Raw genomic sequence first — 18,831 nt, forward strand, 5'->3', positions numbered from 1 at the left:
TGAGCGGGGTGATGTGGTAGACGACTTGTGAGGTGAGGACCGATTTCACCAAGGCCGCCCGCCCAATCGTGGTAATGTTCCGCCCCTGCCAGGGGGGCAACCTCGCCGCAACCTTATCCTCAAGGAGTTGAAAGTCAACCCTTTTGAGCTGCCAGATCGAAAGGGGAAGGCCCAGGTACTTCATCGGAAAGGATGTCCGCATAGCAGGAAGGCTGGCCAGAATGTCATCCAGGTTCATGTGACCACACCGAATAGCAACTACAGAGCTCTTTTGAAAGTTGGTTGACAGCCCGGTGACCTCGCCGAAATATCTGAGGATGGCAGCAAGGTTATGGACGTCCTCCCGCATCGGCGAGATGAAAATCGCCGCGTCATCAGCATAGAGGGAGGTCCGAACAAGCGATCCCCTCCCTCAAAGCTTGTGTAGGAGGTTGTGGTTCGTCGCGACATCGAGGATCTGCTGCAGCGTGTCGATTGCGATGACGAAAAGCAAGGGAGAGAGAGGGTCTCCCTGCCTAAGTCCACAACCATGGAGGATCGGGGGCCCGGCAATACCGTTGAGAAGAACGCGTGACGATGAGGTGCAGAAAAGGGCATCAATCCAATCCCGAAAGCGGTACGGAAAGCCCAAGCGACGAAGTAGGTCCAAGATATATTCCCATCGCACCGAGTCGAAGGCCTTCCGAATGTCCAACTCGAAAAGCAAGGATGGGGTCTTGTTTCGGTGCAGTCGTCGTGCAAGGTTTCTGACGTACATGAAGTTGTCATGGATGCTTTTTTTATGAAAGCACTTTGCGCATTGGAGACTAAGTTGTTCATGAATGGGGCAAGACGAACAGACAACACCTTGGCAATGATCTTGGCGATAGAATGAATGAGGCTGATGGGGCGGAAGTCCCCAATCTCTTCCGCCCCATCCTTCTTCGGGAGCAAGACAATATTTGCCTAGTTCAGCCAGTGTAGGTTGGACGTTTGTAGGTTGCTGAATTGATGAATAACTCGCATGACATCGTCCTTGACAATGGGCCAACACTTCTTGAAAAAAACGCCCGTGAAGCCATCCGGCCCCGGGGCCTTATCGCCCGGCATGAGGTTAATGGCAGCCATGACCTCATCCTCAGTGATGGGGGCATCAATACCGGTCAGATCAACCGTCCTCAGGTTGAGGTTCTCCCAGTTTAGGTCCCTTTGGCTGTGTTGGCCTCCACCTAATGTCCCTGCAAAGTGCTCATGGATGATTTCCTCTTTGACCTTGTGATCAGTGACCCATCCACCATTTCTGTTTAGCCGGTGAATGTGGTTCTTCCTTCGGCGTCCATTTATTCTAAGATGGAAGAATTTGGTATTGGCATCGCCCTCTCTGATATTTGCTATGCGAGCGCATTGCTTCTTTCTTTCCCTTTCAACCGAGGCGAGGGAAATGACTCGACGCTTGAGACAACCTCGAAGGTCCCTTTCCGCCATGGAGAGTGGGCGTGTTTCCTGGGCAATGTCGAGATGGAGGATGATGTAGAGGGCCGCATGCAGTTGAAGCTTCACCTTTGAGAAAAGACCCTTGCTCCATTTAGCCAGGAGCCATCCTGTGTGCTTTAGATTGAAGAAAAGCCGTTGGCAAGGCTCAGTATGCTCGCATGGATCCGCCCAAGCTTTGAGCACGATGTCTCGGAAGCCTGGAAGACATGCCCAGAAATTCTCAAACTTGAAGCATCTTGGTCGCTTTGGTCCTTTATCATCAGCGAGGAGGAGAGGACAATGATCTGAGAGTGAGGAAGAGATGGCGTGGAGCACGTGCGATCCAAAATGCATGTCCCAATCAGCATTACAGAAGACCGAGTCAAGCTTGCATAAAGTGGGGTTTTGCCGCTCATTACTCCAAGTGAAACGTCTGTTCTGTAGGTGAATTTCTTTGAGTTCGCATGAGTCGAGAGCATCACGAAAGCGGTTAATACGGCTGCGGTTGACATTTCTATTGTTTTTGTCTCTGGCTCTTGAGATTTGGTTGAAATCGCCCATGGCAATCCATTTGGTTCCAGTAGTTGGTTTTTGGGCGATCAAGTCCTCGAAGAAATCATCCTTTCTGTTGGAAGCCGTGGGTCCATAAACAGTAGTTAACTTGAATGACGTCTCGGAGTGAAGCACGTTGACAGTTACCGACAAGCAAAATTCGGAGGTGTGGACGTCCGAAATACGGACGACACTATCATCCCAAAGCATTAGCATGCCGCCTCTAGTGCCCACCGCAGGCCGTTGGGCGAAGCTCCGTAGCCGATTTCCGCCAAGGTAGGTGGCAACAAATTGGTCAATATCCTCCAGCTTAGACTCGTGGAGGCAAACTATGTGACAGGACGAGGAGGAGATCGTCTCGTGCACCGTCGCACGTCTATGAGGATCATTCAGCCCTCGCACATTCCAACTGAGGAAGTCGATTTTTTGTTCTGTCATGGGGAAACGATGGTTCTCATGGCACTGTGGAACAGCGCCCAGCAAGGTTGCATCACAGGGGAACCGAGAATAGGCGAAGACATGGCTGCAATGGAGTGTGGACTGACTTGGGGAAGGCTCCAGTGCACAGCAGAGGCAAGTAGCCAAACACATGCATTCTTCATCAAACTAGGAAGCAGTACAACGAGGATACAACCAGCTACAGAGGTACAGCAGGCCGACACACGGTTACAACCATCAGGGAGGCAAGAGAAGCTTGGCCACCGATCACTGAAACAATTAACTTGAGCTAAGAAGGATAACATTGGAAACTAGCTAAAACTCGCTTCGGTTGGTGCCTGCTGAACAATCAGGCAACTCCTGTAGCCTTGACCACCTCGTGGTCCAGAGCGGCCTGACCACCACGGTTGATCAGGGCGCCTTCGACAGCCATGGCCTCCTCGTCATCAAGTTTGAACAAAGCATGTAGCGCCGATATCACTGTTGGCGATAGCTCGTGCTGGAAACGGCGGCCCAGTTCATCCAGTGCATCCTTTGTGACATCTTTGCCGTCTTGCACGATCCCAAGGCTTCGGCAGACGAGCTTCTCAGCCTCCACCGAGACCGGAGCAGCAGCCTGTCGCTCCTTAGCGCGCGCAATGGTGCGCTGCAGGGAGAAGCCGACGCTGGAGTTGATTGTGACGCCTGCCATGGTCTTCTTTCGAGTGGTCTGCGCGCGTGACATAGGAGGTGGTGCAGGCAGGAGCGCAACCTCCGGCTGTTTGAAGAGGGCGTCGAAGCTGTCGTGGCCGTGGCGAGTCGGCGATGGGGTGCGGCGAGCTGGCTGGCTTGTGACATGAAGAGGCGTGGCCAGCGAGGGGGGTGTCTGGCTAGTAGCCTGACGAGGCGAGCTGAGCGAAGTGGAGAGCTCGTATCCTGGTGGGCGTGCTGGCATTGAGGAAGAGGCAGACAGCGTCGGGGCAGGGGTTGGAACCGGAAGGATGCGCAGGACGGGGCTAGCAGCCGTGCCTCCGACCGCGGCAGCTTCATCAGGCATTATCACCGGAGATGGTGGAGTTGGGAGGACGGACGTGGGGGAAGTCGAGCGCGCCGCGTCGAGAGGGTGCGTGCAACGCGAAGAGCCGCCCCGCGGGCTCCTGGCAGGGCTAGTGGAAGAGTCAGCGGCTCCAGCTTGCCGACGCCTGTGCCCATCCCGACCATCGCGGTCATCGCGTCCCCGCCTCTGGTCGTCACCACGGTCACCGTCGTGGTCACGGGCAGCGCGCGAACGGCTGCGTCCCGGCCACCGGGAGGCCCTGTCGTCACGCCCGTGGTCGCGGCCTCGTCGCGCGTCATCTTCGTCGTCGTCGCGGCGCCCACGGCCGTGCCCATCGCGAGGCTCCTCTTGGGTGTCTGGCGGCGCCCGGTCGCCATCCACCACACGGTGGTGCCAAGTGTGCTCGTAGATGTCCGGGTTGGCCCTTGGGTCGTCGTCGTTGGCGCCGGAGTAGTCCTCGTGGAGCCCCAGGTGGACCAGGACTCTGTAGCGGAGACGGCGCCGGCCACGCCCTCGCCGCTGCGCGCGTCTGGCAGGCAGCGAGAGCTGCATCACCTTTGGGATGCCGAGCGTGCGTGCGTCTTCCTTGCGGGTGGAGCGCGGGAGGATGTAGTCGAGCTCGTTGTCGATGCCAATGACGCGGCTGATGGTGTCCTCATTCCAGGCATGCAAGGGGATGCCCTCCAAGCTGAGCTGAACATGGTGCTTCATCTCCTGGTGCTCTGCTTGCGCCTCCATGATCCAAGGCTTGGGGAGAAGCTGCAGCTGGTCACGCTCGAAGTTGCCGCGGGCGATGACGTTGTCGCGGTGGTGAGGATGGGTGAACTTGGCGAGGAAGTCCTCTGGGACGTGGCGCACGACGGTCCCTTTGGAGCTTGTCGTTGTCCCAGTCAAGGCCTTCGATCTGCTCTTGTCCGCCGGAAGAATGCCCGGTGTCCACCTTGCCGAGATCCCCGGGAGTGCTAGGTGTGCTTTGGATCTTTGCTCTCTTTTCGCCGGTCCATCCATAGGCTTCGCCGGATCCTCGCGAGCGGCCATTCTCCATCTCCAATCCAACCAAACCCTAGCCTCTCCTGCGGGTACGATTCGATCCGAACTCTGGAGGATGGATAATCGGGAACGGTTCGGCGAATAAGCCGAGGATCGATTCGGCGGAGATCCATGTACCTCTCTTGCCGGGCCGTATTTTCTTCCAGGCCGCGAGGAGACAGAAACGCTCGGCCCGCCAAAGGACCGGGAGGCCCGAACTGCCGCGGCCCGCTGCCAGTCAGTCACTCACACCGCCCCTTCCTCCTCCTCTTCTCCGGCGGTTCTCCCCGGCTCCCATGCGCCGCTGTCCCGTCCCGCCCGGCGGGTCGCCGGAGGGTTCGACGCCGCTGCGGCGCTGCCGGTGCTAGTGCCAGTTCCAGCCCCGCCGCCGCCTCGTCCACTCCGCCTCTAAAACCCGACGCGGTGGGAGCTCCACAAGTGCCGTCAGGTGGGTGCCCGCGCCGCGAGCTCCTCTCACCTCTGTTTCGGTTCGATTTCCGTTGCACCTGTGGGGTTAATTGATTCCCTAAGTTTATCTCTCCCGATTTGGGGAAATTTTCAGGCTGGACCTCGAAGCAAGCATCGACCAGGTGTGGTGACTAGAAAATTCAGTGTCAAATCTGTATACTCTATTTGGCCGCTGCTGTTCATTCAATCTGACTTTCGTGCGGCTGCTATTGCAGGGGACAGACTTGGCTGATGAGCAACAGAAGAAGGGTAGCATTTGGGAGCTCGTCAGCGAGGCTCAGTCGGAGTAGCTTTACTAACCCTCCCTCGTTTTACTCAAATTTAGTGATAATGTCAATTAAATACTGCTAGCTACGTTGTGTCACGATGCCAAAGAAATTCCCAGTTACAGTCAGTATTGACATCACCTTGTGACAAGTTGTGATATCTGTTTTGGTGTATTCACATCTTGCAGATAATAAACCAGAGTGTATATCCTGAAACGGGAACCAGAATGTGAAATTCTAAACCAAAAAGGAAAACAAACAACGAAAGCTAAAAGACTGTACAGGAGAACTAGGCTACGACAGAAGCTCGTACTATGGAGCAATGTATGCTTTCACATCAGTTGATTGACAATTATGTTGTAACTTATGGCTCTAAGCTTTTATTTACTTGTAACCAGGCAATCTGTCCTTCATGACCACCAGAATGCAGCTATGTCCGAGTACATCACCTCTACATATGGAGACATGTCTCTTTCTCAAGCTCTCGATGACATTGTAAGTTCACAATCTCCAGGGCGCTAGCTATTATTTTTACAGAACAGGGGACTATCTCTCGTGACACGGTGCTGTAAGTTACTGATTATGTGCAACTGATCATCTCTGCATAAATCAATAAAGGGATGAATATGTGCGACTTAAAGGGATGATTCGACGACACCAAGTTTGCAATAATCTCTCTGAGTAAATTATATTCTGAACTTCGCCAGTCTAGGGCATATCTAACACAATTTGCTGATTTAGATAATTTATACATATTGCATATTGTTGATTTAGATAATTTCTACAATTTCACTGAATTGTACAACCCGTGTAACGTTTAGATCTCACTTTACTGCAACCATCATATGTGCACTTGTTTGCTTACATCCAAAAAAACACATGTCTGAAAGGATACGGAGAAAAAATGGAACAAAATATTTTGATCTACGAGCTAAAGCTGTATGTGCTGCTTGCTTCAAAATCAAGGACATAATCCTGTGTGAATTTGTAATTCACATTCTGTTATTCCATAGCAAGCAAGCTCTGTTCCTCCTCTGGATTAGCATCTGCTTGAGCCCACGGGTGGTGGTGGTATCTCCTCAGCATCTCCAACCTCTCTGCAACCTCCTTCATCGTTGGCCGCTCTTCCCCACTCATGTTCAAGCATCTCATAACTAGGTGTGTGATCTCTTCAAGCGCTTCGATTCTCATCTCGTCCCTCACTTGGCTGTCCAGAAGGTCTTGGTGCTGGCCTACCTTCACTGCCATCATGAAGCATAAAACAAGGCTTCTATCTTCCTCCGGTCCGTCGAAGTACAATGCCTTCTTCCTTGTCAGAAGCTCCAATAGGACAACACCAAAGCTGTACACATCACTCTTATCAGTCAGCCGGCATGTCATTAGGTATTCTGGGTCAAGGTAACCGCAAGTTCCCTGCACCAACGTTGCCATCTGGGCCTCATCAGTTGGTGCCAGTTTTGATGCTCCGAAATCTGAAACTTTTGCTGTGAGCTTGTCATCTAACAGAATGTTTGCCGTCTTGACGTCTCCATGGAGAATCGGCGGCGAGGCTGAAGAGTGCATATATGCCAATGCCTCGGCTGACTCTACTGCTATTCTAAGGCAGGTGTGGAATCCTGTGTCAGAGTCAAGGCCCCTACTACCATGGATGTACTGGTAGAGTGTACCGTTCGAGACGAACTCATAGACCAACATGGGCACTTCTACTTCGAGGCAACATCCGAGCAGCTTGACGACATTCTTGTGGTTGATCTGGGAGAGGATGAACATCTCCCTTGCGAATTCCTTGGTCGGGACCTCTTCCGTCATCTTTGACTTCTTGATCGCCACCACTGTCTTGTCCTCAAGGTCACCCTTGTAGACGATGCCGTGCCCACCGCGGCCGAGAATACGGTCGGCCGCGAAGTTGCTGGTTGCTTTCTCCAGCTCTTCCTTGGAGAAGATCTTGAACCCACCAGTGCCTGTGCTGGTGCCATTGTAGTTACTTATCTGCTGCTGCAGGAAGAGGCCTCCATTTAGCTCGAAGAACATTTGCTTTGTTCTGATAAGCTTCCTCTTCTGGAGCCCCAAGTAGAGCCAGAAACACATGAACAAAGGCAAGAACACTCCAACGCTGACTCCTGAACACGACATAGCATTATCAATTTATCATTAGCTTTCTGAAGTACAATTGCAGGGGCAACAGTGAAATTGCGAGAGCAACACATTTGCCAAATTATCTGTTTACCTGTAACTACTTTCAGTGCTAACGTGAAATTGTCCTTCGGCCGGCAACCGGTCTTTGTTGTGGCATCTCCACTAGTCCCTGGCGGGCATTGGCAAGTGTGGCTTCCCAGAGTATTTGCACATACGCCGTAGCATGGTTGCTCTTCTTTGCGTTTGCACTCGTCGATGTCTTCCATTTTGGCAAAACAATTCATCAGATGAAGGAGCAGGAAATGAAACAGTAAAACAGGACAACAGTGTATACCTCTGCATCCATCTTGTAGATAGGGGTTGCCCTCGTAGCCCTTGGAGCAGTTGCACTGGTACCCATTGCCATTCTTGGAGTCGACACAGTCACTGAGCGCGCTCTGGCACGCGTAGTCGGTTGTGTTGCGCTTGGCGGCGCTGCAGTTGCCGACGTTTCGGACTGCCCAGTCGAGGATGACGGGCACAGCGAAGTTGTTGGTCCGGTTGAGGTACTCACTTTTACCAGTCAGTGTTGTAGTTAACCACTTGGTCTCCGCCAGGAACACATACCGGCAGGTTGTGCTGTTGCTATAGGAGACTATGCCTTTGTCTGTCTGCTCCTTTGTGAAGTCGAGCACGTATGGCTCGTAGTAGTCGATAGCCGGGGGTATCGTGCTCTGGCAGCAGGCCACGCCTGTGCAGGACCCCAACTCAATGAAGTGTTGCGGCCCGCACACTGCCATGCACCCACTGACGTAGTAGCCTGCGGCATCGACGAAGTAGCCGAGGTTGGAGCAACCAAGCGCAACAAGGCGGTTCCTGGCCTGGGAGAAGAGGTAGTGGCTGCCAATGAGTGGTACGGACGTGTCGCCGCTCCTGCCGGTGATGCGCCCCTTGCTGTCATAGCATCGGCGTGTTGCTCTAAGGAGGGCCCTGGCCTCGCTGGTGATGATGGACAGGCTGGTTATGCGGATCCCATTGCCAGCCACGGTGAGCCGCGGTGTCGAGCGCGAGTCATTGCACTCGAGCTCGAAGCCACCTCGGCCGTCGTTGCGGAAGCAGCCGGCGCCGATGCCAAAGGGGTAGGGGATGGTGATGTTGCCGCACTTGTCACGGCAGCTAGGCCGCACAACCTGCTGCGGTGGCTGCTGCTGCTCCTGGGCTGAGACTCGAGTCACTGGCAGTAGTAACAGCAACATGAGCTGCATGACCAGTGTCATCACCATTCTTGCTCTTCTGGTCTACTCAGAGAGTGCTGAGGAAGTGGGAAGTGTCAGTTGCTGAAGAATCATGGAAGTCCATATATGCTCACGGATGCTGAAGAATCTGTTCACTAGCTAGGACTGGGTCAATTACCCAGCAATAGTTAATGATGTTCTGTTATGCTTTATCTCGAGTGCTGACAGTGACGACAGCGACCGGAGCTTCGCCATTTAGCCAATGGAAGAACTTGTTTAACCAGGCATCTCTTGGCAGAGCCATACATGTCGCCACATGTCAGTACAAAGAGTTTCTGATGGTTATTTTGAAATTTTGGCATGTATGCCTACCTGAAAAGAGAACTTTAGGCCTGTTAATGCTAGTGGAGACTAAAAGTGGTTAACTGCACTGCCGGCAATCATTGGCTCTTTCATTGTCCATGTAATTTAGTTGACCAAGCTTACTACGGCCACCTGATCCAATCCAGCACGTGAGACATAACTGGGGACAAAACTAGCATCGCCGTTTAGTTTGTTATAACCATGTACCCCCCTCTCTCTCTTTTGACAATGGTTGCAGGCTCGCAGGTATGAAATGCTATAGGCTTGAAACCGATGGTGTTGGATTTCCTTGTTCTGTTTGTTGTGTATATCTTGCACTGTATAATTATTATTCTATTACGAATAATTAGGACGGAATTTAACAAATGCAAAATTGTTGTTCTTTTATTGTTTTAAATGTCTTTTAATTAGTATAAAAAAAATTAACCAATTAATGAGCGTAGTTTTTTAAATTTAATTAATGTGCATAGTTACATACTTGGAGTATTGATCTGGAACATTTTTAAAATTTCATTGAACTGTGAAACCTGTGAGGTTAGATCTTGGCAGTGTTCAGTTTTCGGCCACCATCATATGTGCATTTGTATTCTTACATCCAAAAGAATTCATATATAAGGGAATGTGCAAAAATAATGATACAAAATATTTTGATTTACGAGCTAAAGATGAATGTACTGCTTCCTTCACAAATCAAGGATGTAATCCTGCGTGAACTTGTAATTCACATTCTGTTGGTTCATAACAAGCAAGCTCTGCTCCTCCTCCGGATTTGCATCCGCTTGAGCCCACGGATGGTGCTGGTATCTCCTCAGCATCTCCAGCCTCTCTGCAACCTCCTTCATTGTCGGCCGTTCCTCCCCACTCATGTTTAAGCATCTTATCACAAGGTGCGTGATCTCTTCAAGCACTTCGATTCTCATCTCATCCTTCACTTGTCTGTCCAGAAGCTCTTGGTGCTGACCTACCTTCACTGCCGTCATGAAGCATAAAACGAGGCTTCTATCTTCTCCTGGCCCTTCCAAGTACAATGCCTTCTTCCTTGTCAGAAGCTCCAAAAGCACAACACCAAAGCTGTACACATCACTCTTGTCAGTCAGCAGGCATGTCATTAGGTATTCTGGATCAAGGTAACCGCAAGTTCCTTGCACCAACGTTGCCATTTTGGCCTCATCAGTTGGTGCCAATTTTGATGCTCCGAAATCTGAAACTTTTGCTGTGAGCTTGTGATCCAACAGAATGTTTGCCGTCTTGATGTCTCCATGGAGGATTGGCGGCGAGGCCGAAGAGTGCATGTATGCCAGTGCCTCGGCTGACTCTACCGCTACCCGAAGACAGGTGCCAAAGGCTATATCAGAGTTGATGCCCTTGTCACCATGTATGTAGTGGTACAGTGTACCGTTTGAGACGAACTCGTAGACCAACATGGGCACTTCGGCTTCAAGGCAGCATCCAAGCAGCTTGACGACATTTCTGTGGTTTATCTGGGAGAGGATGAACATCTCCCTTGCGAATTCCTTGGTCGGGGCCTCTTCCATCTTTGACTTTTTGATCGCCACCACTGTCTTGTCCTCAAGGACACCCTTGTAGACAATGCCGTGTCCTCCATGGCCCAGAACACGGTCGGCTGCAAAGTTTTTGGTCGCTTTCTCCAGCTCTTCCTTGGAAAAGATCTTGAAGCCACCATTTCCTTTGCTGGTGCCATTGTTGTTACTTATCTGCTGCTGCAGGAAGAGGCCTCCATTTAGCTCGAAGAACTTCTGCTTTGTTCTGATAAGCTTCCTCTTCTGGAGCCCCAAGTAGAGCCAGAAGAACATGAAAAATGGCAAGAACACTCCAAGGCTGACACCTGTGTATGACATATTGCATAGCCCTTAGTTCTGCAGCAGCAAAAATAGCATGAAAAACAAAAGGGGCAAAAATTGAAGATCTGTCTGTTTACCTGTAACTATTTTCAGTGCTAAAGTGAAACTGTCCTTTGGCTGGCAGCCATTCTTCGCTGTGGCATCTCCACTAGTCCCAGGAGGGCACTCGCAAGTGTAGCTTCCCGGCATATTTATGCAGACTCCGTAACATGCGTCTTTTTCTTCGTGTTCACACTCATTGATGTCTTCAGTTTGGCAAAACTTGTTGTTAGAGCATGAGGCAAAAATGGTAGAAGGACAGTGGACATTTAGCTAAATGGGACAACAGTTGAGTAATGTTCCAGTTGCAGCAAGATCTATATCTGTGAATACCTTTGCATCCATCCTCTAGATAGGGATTGCCCTCATACCCCTTGGAGCACTCGCACCGGTACCCAGCGCCGTTTCTGGAATTGACGCACTGGCTGACCGTGCTCTGGCACGCGTACTTGGTTTCGTTGCGCCTAGCAGCTCTGCAGTTCCTGACGTTCCGTACTGCCCAGTCGAGAACGACGGGCACGGCGAAGTCGTCTATCCGGTTGAAGTTCTCGCCGGTGTAGCCGGTACTTAACCACTCTGTCTCCACCAAGAACACGTACCGGCAGGTCGTGCTCTTTCCATAGAAGATCGGGTCTCCCTTGTTCTTCGGCATGTCGAGCAGGCTCGGCTGGTAGTAGTCGACGCCGGAGGGTATCGTGCTCTGGCAGCAGGCGACACCTGTGCAGGACCCTGACGCGTTGAATTTCTGTGGCTGGCACATGGCCATGCAACCACTGACGTAGTAGCCGGCAACGTCGTTGAGGTAGCCGAGGCTGGGGCAGCCGAGCACGACGAGGCTGTTCTTGGTGGCCGAGAAGAGGAGGTTGGTCTTGACGATTGGTACAGCTACCGGGCCGCCTTGGCTGATGATGCCCCCCTTGCTGTTGTAGCAGTGGCGTGATGCGTTGAGGGAGGCCTGGGCCTCGCCGGTGCTAATGGATAAGCCGGTGATCTGGATGCCGTAGTCAGCCACGGTCAGCCGTGGCACTGGTAGGGAGTCCTCACACAAAAGCTGGAAGCCACCTCGGCCATCGTCGCGGAAGCAACCCGCGCCGATGCCAAAGGGGTAGGGGATGGTGATGTTGCCGCACTTGTCACGGCAGCCCGGCTGCACAACATGTTGCGTCGGCTGCTGCTGCTGCTGCTGCTGCTGCTGCTCCTGAGCTAAGACCCGAGTCACTGGCAGTAGCAACAGCAGCACGAGCAGCACGACCAGTGTGATCGCCATTCTTGCTCTGCTGGTCTTTTCAGAGACTGTTGAGGAAGTGGGAAGTGTTAGCTGCTGAAGAATCATGCTAGTCCATATATGCACGCATGCTGAAGATTCAGTCACCGGCTCGGACCGGATCAACTATACCCAGCATTAGTGAATGATGTTCTCGTCAGGTGTTATCCAGAGTGCACATGGATGCTAAGGCCTGAAGATTCTGTCACTAGCTTGGACCGAGTCCGGTCAATTATACCCAGCATTAGTAAATGATGTTCTCGTTATGTGTTATCCAGGGTGTTGACGGTGACGACAGCTTTGCCATTTAGCCAATGTCAGAACTTGTTTACCTAGGCCACTCTTGGCAGAGCCATGCATGTCGCCACATGTCAGTATAAAGAGTTTCTGATGGTTATTCTGAATTTTGGCATCTGTACCCAGCTGAAAAGAGAAATTTTGTCTTGGAGATGCTAGTGGGTTAGTGGTTAATTGAACTGCCGGTGATCATTGGCTCTTTCATTATCCATGTAATGTAGTTGATTGAGTTTACTATGGCCACTTGATGGCCTATCCAGTCCAGCACATGAGACATCACTTGGGACGAACATCTGCTCACTTCCAAAACTAGCATAGTTGTTTAGTTTCTTGTGAGAATATTTTCTCCGAACTTTTTATTTGCGAGAAGCATCCTGGTTCAGTATCTACAACTCTCAGTACTCACTTAACCATTTGTAAGAACATTTGTTGCACACATAAAACTCATGTTTCTTCGTACTGACTTTGACAGGAGAAATGAACATGAACAGGGGACTGTCAGCGAGCAGAAATATTTCTGCCGCTCTGAATCTCTTATCCCGTCAAGGGTGCACACAGGCTCGGCAATGGTCGCAGGTACAAACTGCTTTAGGCTTGATCAGTGGAAGCAATCCGTCCGAGCTCCTTTCACAGGCCGAACTCAGGCGATCTTTACCATCTCAGTTCAGGTGGGAAACAAATGATCTCATCATATTTGGACCATACAGCCGCATCCACACTTTTCTTCAATTTATTGTTTGCGGGAACTTGCATTTCTGTTGTTACTTTGAAAAGAATTCAAGTCTTGGTATACTTTTGCAAAAGAACAGTGCACAGTAGCCAATGGCAGAACTTGTTTAACCAGGAAGCTCTTGGCAGAGCCATACATGTCGCCACATGTCGGCATAAAGAGTTTCAATGCTTATTCTGATTTTTTTTACATGTGTACCTACCTGAAAATAGATGTTTTGTCTTGCAGACAGCTAGTGTAGCAGTGCTTAACTGAACTGCCGGCGGTCATTGGCTCTTTCATCATCCATATAATGTAGTTGACCGAGTTTACTACGGCCACTTGATGACTTAATCTAGTCCAGCACGTGAGACAGCACTCGGGACGAACTTGTGCTCGCTTACAAAACTTGCATCATCGTTTAGATTTTTTTGTGTGACTGTTGGAACTTTTTGTTGTGAGAATCTTCCTGCTTGAGTATCTACAACCCTAAGAGAATCACATGTCTAAATAATGCAGTCACTTAACCTTTTGGTGAGGACATTTTGTTTCATGCATAAAACTCATGTTTCCTCTTACTGGCCTGAACAGGAATAACGAACATGGACTCCTACCTGTCAGATTCTGTCTCTCTATATCATTGACCTCGTCGAGGGCGCGCACGCACTCAAAAGTGGTCGCAGGTACGTAATGCTATAGGCTTGAAACCGATGAACTGGTGCTGGATTTCCTTGTTCTGTTTGTTGTGTGTACCTTGCTGTGTATTAGTTTAATTTTTTCGCGTGTATTACAAGATTAATTTTTTCGCGGGTATTACGAGTTTAATAGGATGGATTTTAACAAGAGCAAACTTGCAGTTTCTTTTAGCACAACCTCAGCATTGTGGGGCAATGTTGTCGATAAAAATTAAAAAAATGCACGGCGAGCCTGTTCAAGTCTCGTTTGATGTTTTCTGAAATTGTTCATGCTTCCCCTTATCAACAATTCATCACACTGGCGCTTTCTTCTCAAGAACTGAGCTAGTTCAAGCAAAATGCACACTGTTTTCTCCCATTAATACAGCTGATATGCTGCAACCTTACAGTTACTGAACGAAGGCGGCAACGTACTTAGTAACTTAGACATAGCAGATCGATGCCACCTTATTATTGAACAATATATATAAGGCACCCTTGAACACTCCGGCACCTTTATTTGTTGACAGACCTAGTGATGGTCAATGCCGCGGCATGCTCACTCTGTGATGTGATCTCTTCTCAGGCAGCGTTGGGAGGAAGGGGCGGGAGCTTGAATCCCGGCACAGGCGCGATGAACTTGCATTCCTCCCCACCGTCGGCCCAGCTGCTTTCGTCGCCTGATGGCAAACATATGAAGTTAGCACATATCAATGCAGCAGCTAGCACATACTAAGTAACAGAGGAATCCTCTACCTTTTTGCACCCAAGAAATGGCAGCAGTCTCTGATGGCTGCATGCCACTAGGGGGGCCTCCCTTCATGCCTTGCATCCAGCCGAGGCTCCGCCGGGCGGTTGCGCGTCCGAGCGGCACGGCGTGGCCATGGGCAAGATCGCCGGCCACAAGGACGAGCAAAGCCACCGCCATGAGCGCTGTTTTGGATGCCATTCTTCTTGCCGTCTCTGCTCCTCTTTTGCTAGCTGTTGGATCTACCCCCAAACAGCAGTAGTCTGCACTGCACTGCACTGCACATGGCACGATATACATAGTGCATATATATACGTAGCACAAGTGTGGATCGGTGCATGATTACTGCTACTACTCTGCAGACTCGTGGGTTATAGGACTTTGATGAGACACGATGAATGCGTAGCAAATGAATGGAGGAATCGGTATCTTGTAGCGCCGCAAAGGAGGTTTCCATCGTACACACACACACACACACACACACAAACAAACAAATGTTCTCATCATATTGGGACCTTGCAACTGCTTCTACATTCTTCTTGTATCTAATGATGTGCTTGAATTTGCATTAAAAGACAAATATTTAGGAACGGAGGAAGTATCATTTAAGAAAAAGAAATTCAAATCACATGAGAAATAGACAAAAAGACCGACCGTGTACGTCTACACGGAGCGGATCATTAGACTCGGCTCGCATTTGCGCTGCGTGTATGCCTCAACGTCTATGAATCGTCGCACGTATAGACTCGGCTCGCATTTGCGATGCGTGTGTGCCTCAACGTCTATACGTCGGTCTTTTGCCTCGCAAACCCGATTAGCCAGCGCTAACTGGCCCGTGATTGCTTCCTCGGCTCTACGTACGCCAAGAGCAGCCTAATTAAGCCGCACATCTGATTTGTTAGCGAGCCGTGTGGTACTATTCTTCTTTTGAGAATCGAGCGCGGTGTGTGTACTATTAAAATACACCGAGAGTTCACAGCCTAACTAAGCAATTAAGCACAAGTGTGGATCGGAGAATGAGCTGCTAGCCAGACAGAGGAGATTACTGCTAGTAATCTACAGGCTCGTAGTCGTAGCGTGGGTGGGTCTTTGATGAGACGACTAATGCATAGTACTCCCTCCGTTCGGAATTACTTGTCACGAAAATGAATGTATCTAGAACTTCTAGATACATCCATTTTCGTGACAAGTAATTCCGAGCGGAGGGAGTACATGAATGGAGGAATCAGTATCTTACACTCTTTGGACCATGCAACTGCTTCTACACTCTTTTTCTTTTTTCTTTTGAGGATTTCTACACTCTTCTTCGATCTAGTGATATGCTGGAATTTGCATTTCTTTTTTTTTTCCAAGAAAACTTCCGATCTATTCATATTCAATCATGGCAGTACGACGAACACCAAAAGTAATGAAAATTACATCTAGATCGATAGACCACCTAGAAACGACTACAAGAACTGAAGCGAGCCGAAGGCACGCCGCCGTCATCGCCCCTCCCTCGCCAGAGTCGGGCACAACTTGTTGTTGTAGACAGTTGGCCGTCGTGCTAAGGCCCGATAGGACCAGCGCACCAGAACAACAACTGCCGCCGATGAAGAATAACGTAGATCGAAAGGATCCAATCCGAAAACACACGAACGTAGACGAACAACAACCAGATCCGAGCAATCCACAAGGATAGATCCACCGGAGACACCTCCACACGACCACCAATGATACTAGATGCATCACCGAAACGGGGGCTAGGCGGGAAGATCTTGATTCCATCTTGTTGAGGTGGACATGGGTCCTACCTGTCAATGACTCGGTTTTTCTATTTACTTCTTCCTCTTTTTCTTCCTGGCATTTCATCAAGTGAGTCGTGGGCGGGTGTGGCGATGTGCTGGAGCTTAAGTCCGGCGATGGTGGAGCTAAGTGGAGGGGCCAGTTGCAGAGGAATCCAATTCGGAAGCGGCAGCGGCTGCTGGGGAGTGATGGCGGCACGCGCTGATGGAGTTCCTGCTCGATCTGGAATGGCATGAGCTCCGCATCCAGCGCTGCCGCTCCAGGCTTCAGTCTTGAGGCCGTACGACGAGTAGTTGGTGCCGCGCTTGTCGCCATCACATGAGTGCATCCTGAGCTTGCCTGATGCATCTAGCGCCGCCGTCGCCTTGGCCTCACTGGTCATGCGCGTCCCGTGCAGTCTTCGCGAACAGCCGCTGCCGAGTACAGCAACGAGCAGCTCCCGCACCTCGGCCACGCGGTGTCGCGTAAGCTACTGACCTTCGCGTCGATGCACTGAGCCGCCGCGCCGCTCACCGCACTGGCTGGTCACTGGTCACCGCGCACCTCTGCGTGGTGTTCTGGCCGCCGCGGCCATGTTGGCTCATGAGCGCGTGCTTGATGCTGGCCGCCACAGTCAGCGGGGAGCTGGGCGGTGCTAACTCCGCTGACACGGGGCTTCATGGCGTGCAACAGTGGCAGAGCCAGGATTGGCCGACGCCCCAGGCGAGAAACGGGTAAAAAAAACGTCCCCCCGCCGCCTGAAAAATCCAGTGTCAAAGCATATAAAAGTCAAGCAGGGGGCAATGACGGCGATGCGCCTTGGGCTCGCTTCTGTGCTTGTAGTCGTTGCTAGGTAGACTATGAACTTGGATATAATTTTATTATATCTGATGTTCGTTTTATTGACATGATTGAAGATGAATAGATCGAAACATTTCCTAGAAAAAGTATAAACTTTGAATTGCAAATCAGTGCATTCAGGATTTTTTTAACTTAGCTGGTTTAATAACAAATGCAAAATGTGAATTACTAAACCAGATTCCACATTTATGTTCTCTGCAGAACTACAAAACTAAGGAATACAATATGAAAAAGGAAAAGCATTAAGAATTAAAGATCTTTTCTCAATCAAGCATCAAACAGGGGCAACTAGCAAGAGAAATTCGCCGCAAAAGAAAACTAGCAAGAAAAATTGGGATTTGGAAACAGTGGCTAGCAAGAGAAATCTCTTCATCAACTAGCCTAACACGGGCCACGTACGCTACGTCAAAAGATCTTGCTTTTCTGGTCAAAAAAGACTCTCGTACGCTATGTACCAGCAGCAGAGGCCCTTCTGTCTTTCTTGTTTTCGTTCACTTTTTTGTTATTGGGCTGGCCAATGGCCCAGGGGTATGAAGTGGGCTACGCCCAAGGCCAGTTTTTTTTTCTCTAGGCTGGGAAATTTGTCACGCCCCAGGCCATTGCCTGGGCTGCCTGGGGCCCAGATCCGCCCATGGTGTGCAATGACAGCCCCCGACAATGGAGGGGCATGCTCGCGGCCGAGCTCGGCGCGCGGCGGAGAGATGAGCTAAGGGCATCCACGCCTACCCCGCTGGCGCTCCATGGAGAGGCAGACGAGCTGTCGCCTCTCACTTTCTCCGCCGAGAGGAAAAGGATTCATGCCCATAAGTTGTTCGATGAAATGCCTCGTTGAAAAAGGGTTGTGAAGAAGATGACCATCTAGCCTTTGATGTGTGGGTACCACATCTCGTCAGTGGTCAAATTTTCAGTCTTCGCCACGTTAACCGGCAGGTGGGGCCTACCTGTCGGTTTCGCTGTTTTCGCGAGCTAACTGGACAATCAGTGCTCTGCGTTATCGGTTAGGCGCAGAGTTGGTGGTTTCTTGTGTCGTGGCTCAAATATGGCATCAAGTTGTTACCCTAACCCCAAGTGTGGTGGTTTTGGGTAAATAACTCGAGACATCACTCGAGACGAACTTGTGCTCACTTACAAAACTTGCATCACCGTTTAGATTTTTTTGGTGAGAATCTTATCTACAACTCCAACTAATTCGTACACTATCTTAGGCTTTTGGTAAGAACATTTTTTGTCGATCAAAACGCACGTCAATCCTGTTCAAGTCTCATTTGATGTTTCCTGAAACTGTTTATGCTTTCCCTTACCAACAGTTCATCGCACTGACTCTTTCTCAAGAACTGAGCTAGTTCAAGCTGAATGCTCATTGTTTTCTCCCATTATTACAGATGATGCCTTCTTACAATTACTGAACCTAGGCGTCACCATACGTAGTAACTTAAACATCGCAGATCAATGCCGCCTTACTTATATTGAACAATATATATTAAGCATCCTTGAACAGATCTAGTGATGGTCAATGCCACGGAACGCATGCATGAACGCTCTGTGATGTGATCTCTTCTCAGGGAGCCTTCGGGGGAAGGGGAGGGAGCTTGAAACCCGGCACAAGCGTGATAAACTTGACTTCCTTCCTGCTGGTGTCACCGTGCCTTTGCTCGCCTG

The 18,831-nt window shown here is 50.3% G+C and overlaps 3 protein-coding genes across 3 annotated transcripts; 1 reads left to right on the forward strand and 2 right to left on the reverse strand.

Annotated features, from left to right (window-relative positions):
- Positions 1-4,621: 4,621 nt before the first annotated feature.
- Positions 4,622-13,809, forward strand: LOC119324023. The gene is made up of 6 exons (XM_037597743.1): positions 4,622-4,955; positions 5,070-5,097; positions 5,191-5,261; positions 5,640-5,736; positions 12,889-13,084; positions 13,717-13,809. Exons 1-6 carry the CDS (start codon positions 4,640-4,642, stop codon positions 13,720-13,722), a joined length of 714 nt encoding a protein of 237 aa, XP_037453640.1. The 5' UTR covers positions 4,622-4,639; the 3' UTR covers positions 13,723-13,809.
- On the reverse strand, positions 6,169-9,043 carry LOC119324021 (wall-associated receptor kinase 1-like). The gene is made up of 3 exons (XM_037597740.1): positions 7,712-9,043; positions 7,469-7,636; positions 6,169-7,361 (listed from the first exon to the last, which is right to left on the reverse strand). The coding sequence occupies exons 1-3, from the start codon at positions 8,637-8,639 to the stop codon at positions 6,244-6,246; spliced, it is 2,214 nt and encodes a 737-aa protein (XP_037453637.1). The 5' UTR covers positions 8,640-9,043; the 3' UTR covers positions 6,169-6,243.
- Positions 9,638-12,122, reverse strand: LOC119324022 (wall-associated receptor kinase 1-like). Its single transcript, XM_037597741.1, has 4 exons — positions 11,766-12,122; positions 11,189-11,507; positions 10,894-11,061; positions 9,638-10,800 (listed from the first exon to the last, which is right to left on the reverse strand). The coding sequence occupies exons 1-4, from the start codon at positions 12,120-12,122 to the stop codon at positions 9,638-9,640; spliced, it is 2,007 nt and encodes a 668-aa protein (XP_037453638.1).
- Positions 13,810-18,831: the final 5,022 nt, after the last annotated feature.

The sequence above is a fragment of the Triticum dicoccoides genome, chromosome 6B (genome assembly GCF_002162155.2).
Source record: "Triticum dicoccoides isolate Atlit2015 ecotype Zavitan chromosome 6B, WEW_v2.0, whole genome shotgun sequence".
NCBI classification, from domain to species: domain Eukaryota; kingdom Viridiplantae; phylum Streptophyta; class Magnoliopsida; order Poales; family Poaceae; genus Triticum; species Triticum dicoccoides.

Bases quoted from the DNA above. Each gene is read 5' to 3' on its own strand.
- LOC119324022 (XM_037597741.1), bottom strand. From the start codon at position 12,122: ATGGCGATCACACTGGTCGTGCTGCTCGTGCTGCTGTTGCTACTGCCA. The intron at 11,062-11,188 runs GTATTCACAGAT...GCCAAACTGAAG, and splicing joins TCTAGAGGATGGATGCAAAG to ACATCAATGAGTGTGAACAC. The intron at 10,801-10,893 runs GTAAACAGACAG...TGTCATACACAG, and splicing joins AGCACTGAAAATAGTTACAG to GTGTCAGCCTTGGAGTGTTC.
- LOC119324023 (XM_037597743.1), top strand. From the start codon at position 4,640: ATGTACCTCTCTTGCCGGGCCGTATTTTCTTCCAGGCCGCGAGGAGAC. The intron at 4,956-5,069 runs GTGGGTGCCCGC...GGAAATTTTCAG, and splicing joins AGCTCCACAAGTGCCGTCAG to GCTGGACCTCGAAGCAAGCA. The intron at 5,262-5,639 runs GTAGCTTTACTA...ACTTGTAACCAG, and splicing joins GTCAGCGAGGCTCAGTCGGA to GCAATCTGTCCTTCATGACC.
- LOC119324021 (XM_037597740.1), bottom strand. From the start codon at position 8,639: ATGGTGATGACACTGGTCATGCAGCTCATGTTGCTGTTACTACTGCCA. The intron at 7,637-7,711 runs GTATACACTGTT...CCAAAATGGAAG, and splicing joins TCTACAAGATGGATGCAGAG to ACATCGACGAGTGCAAACGC. The intron at 7,362-7,468 runs GTAAACAGATAA...TGTCGTGTTCAG, and splicing joins AGCACTGAAAGTAGTTACAG to GAGTCAGCGTTGGAGTGTTC.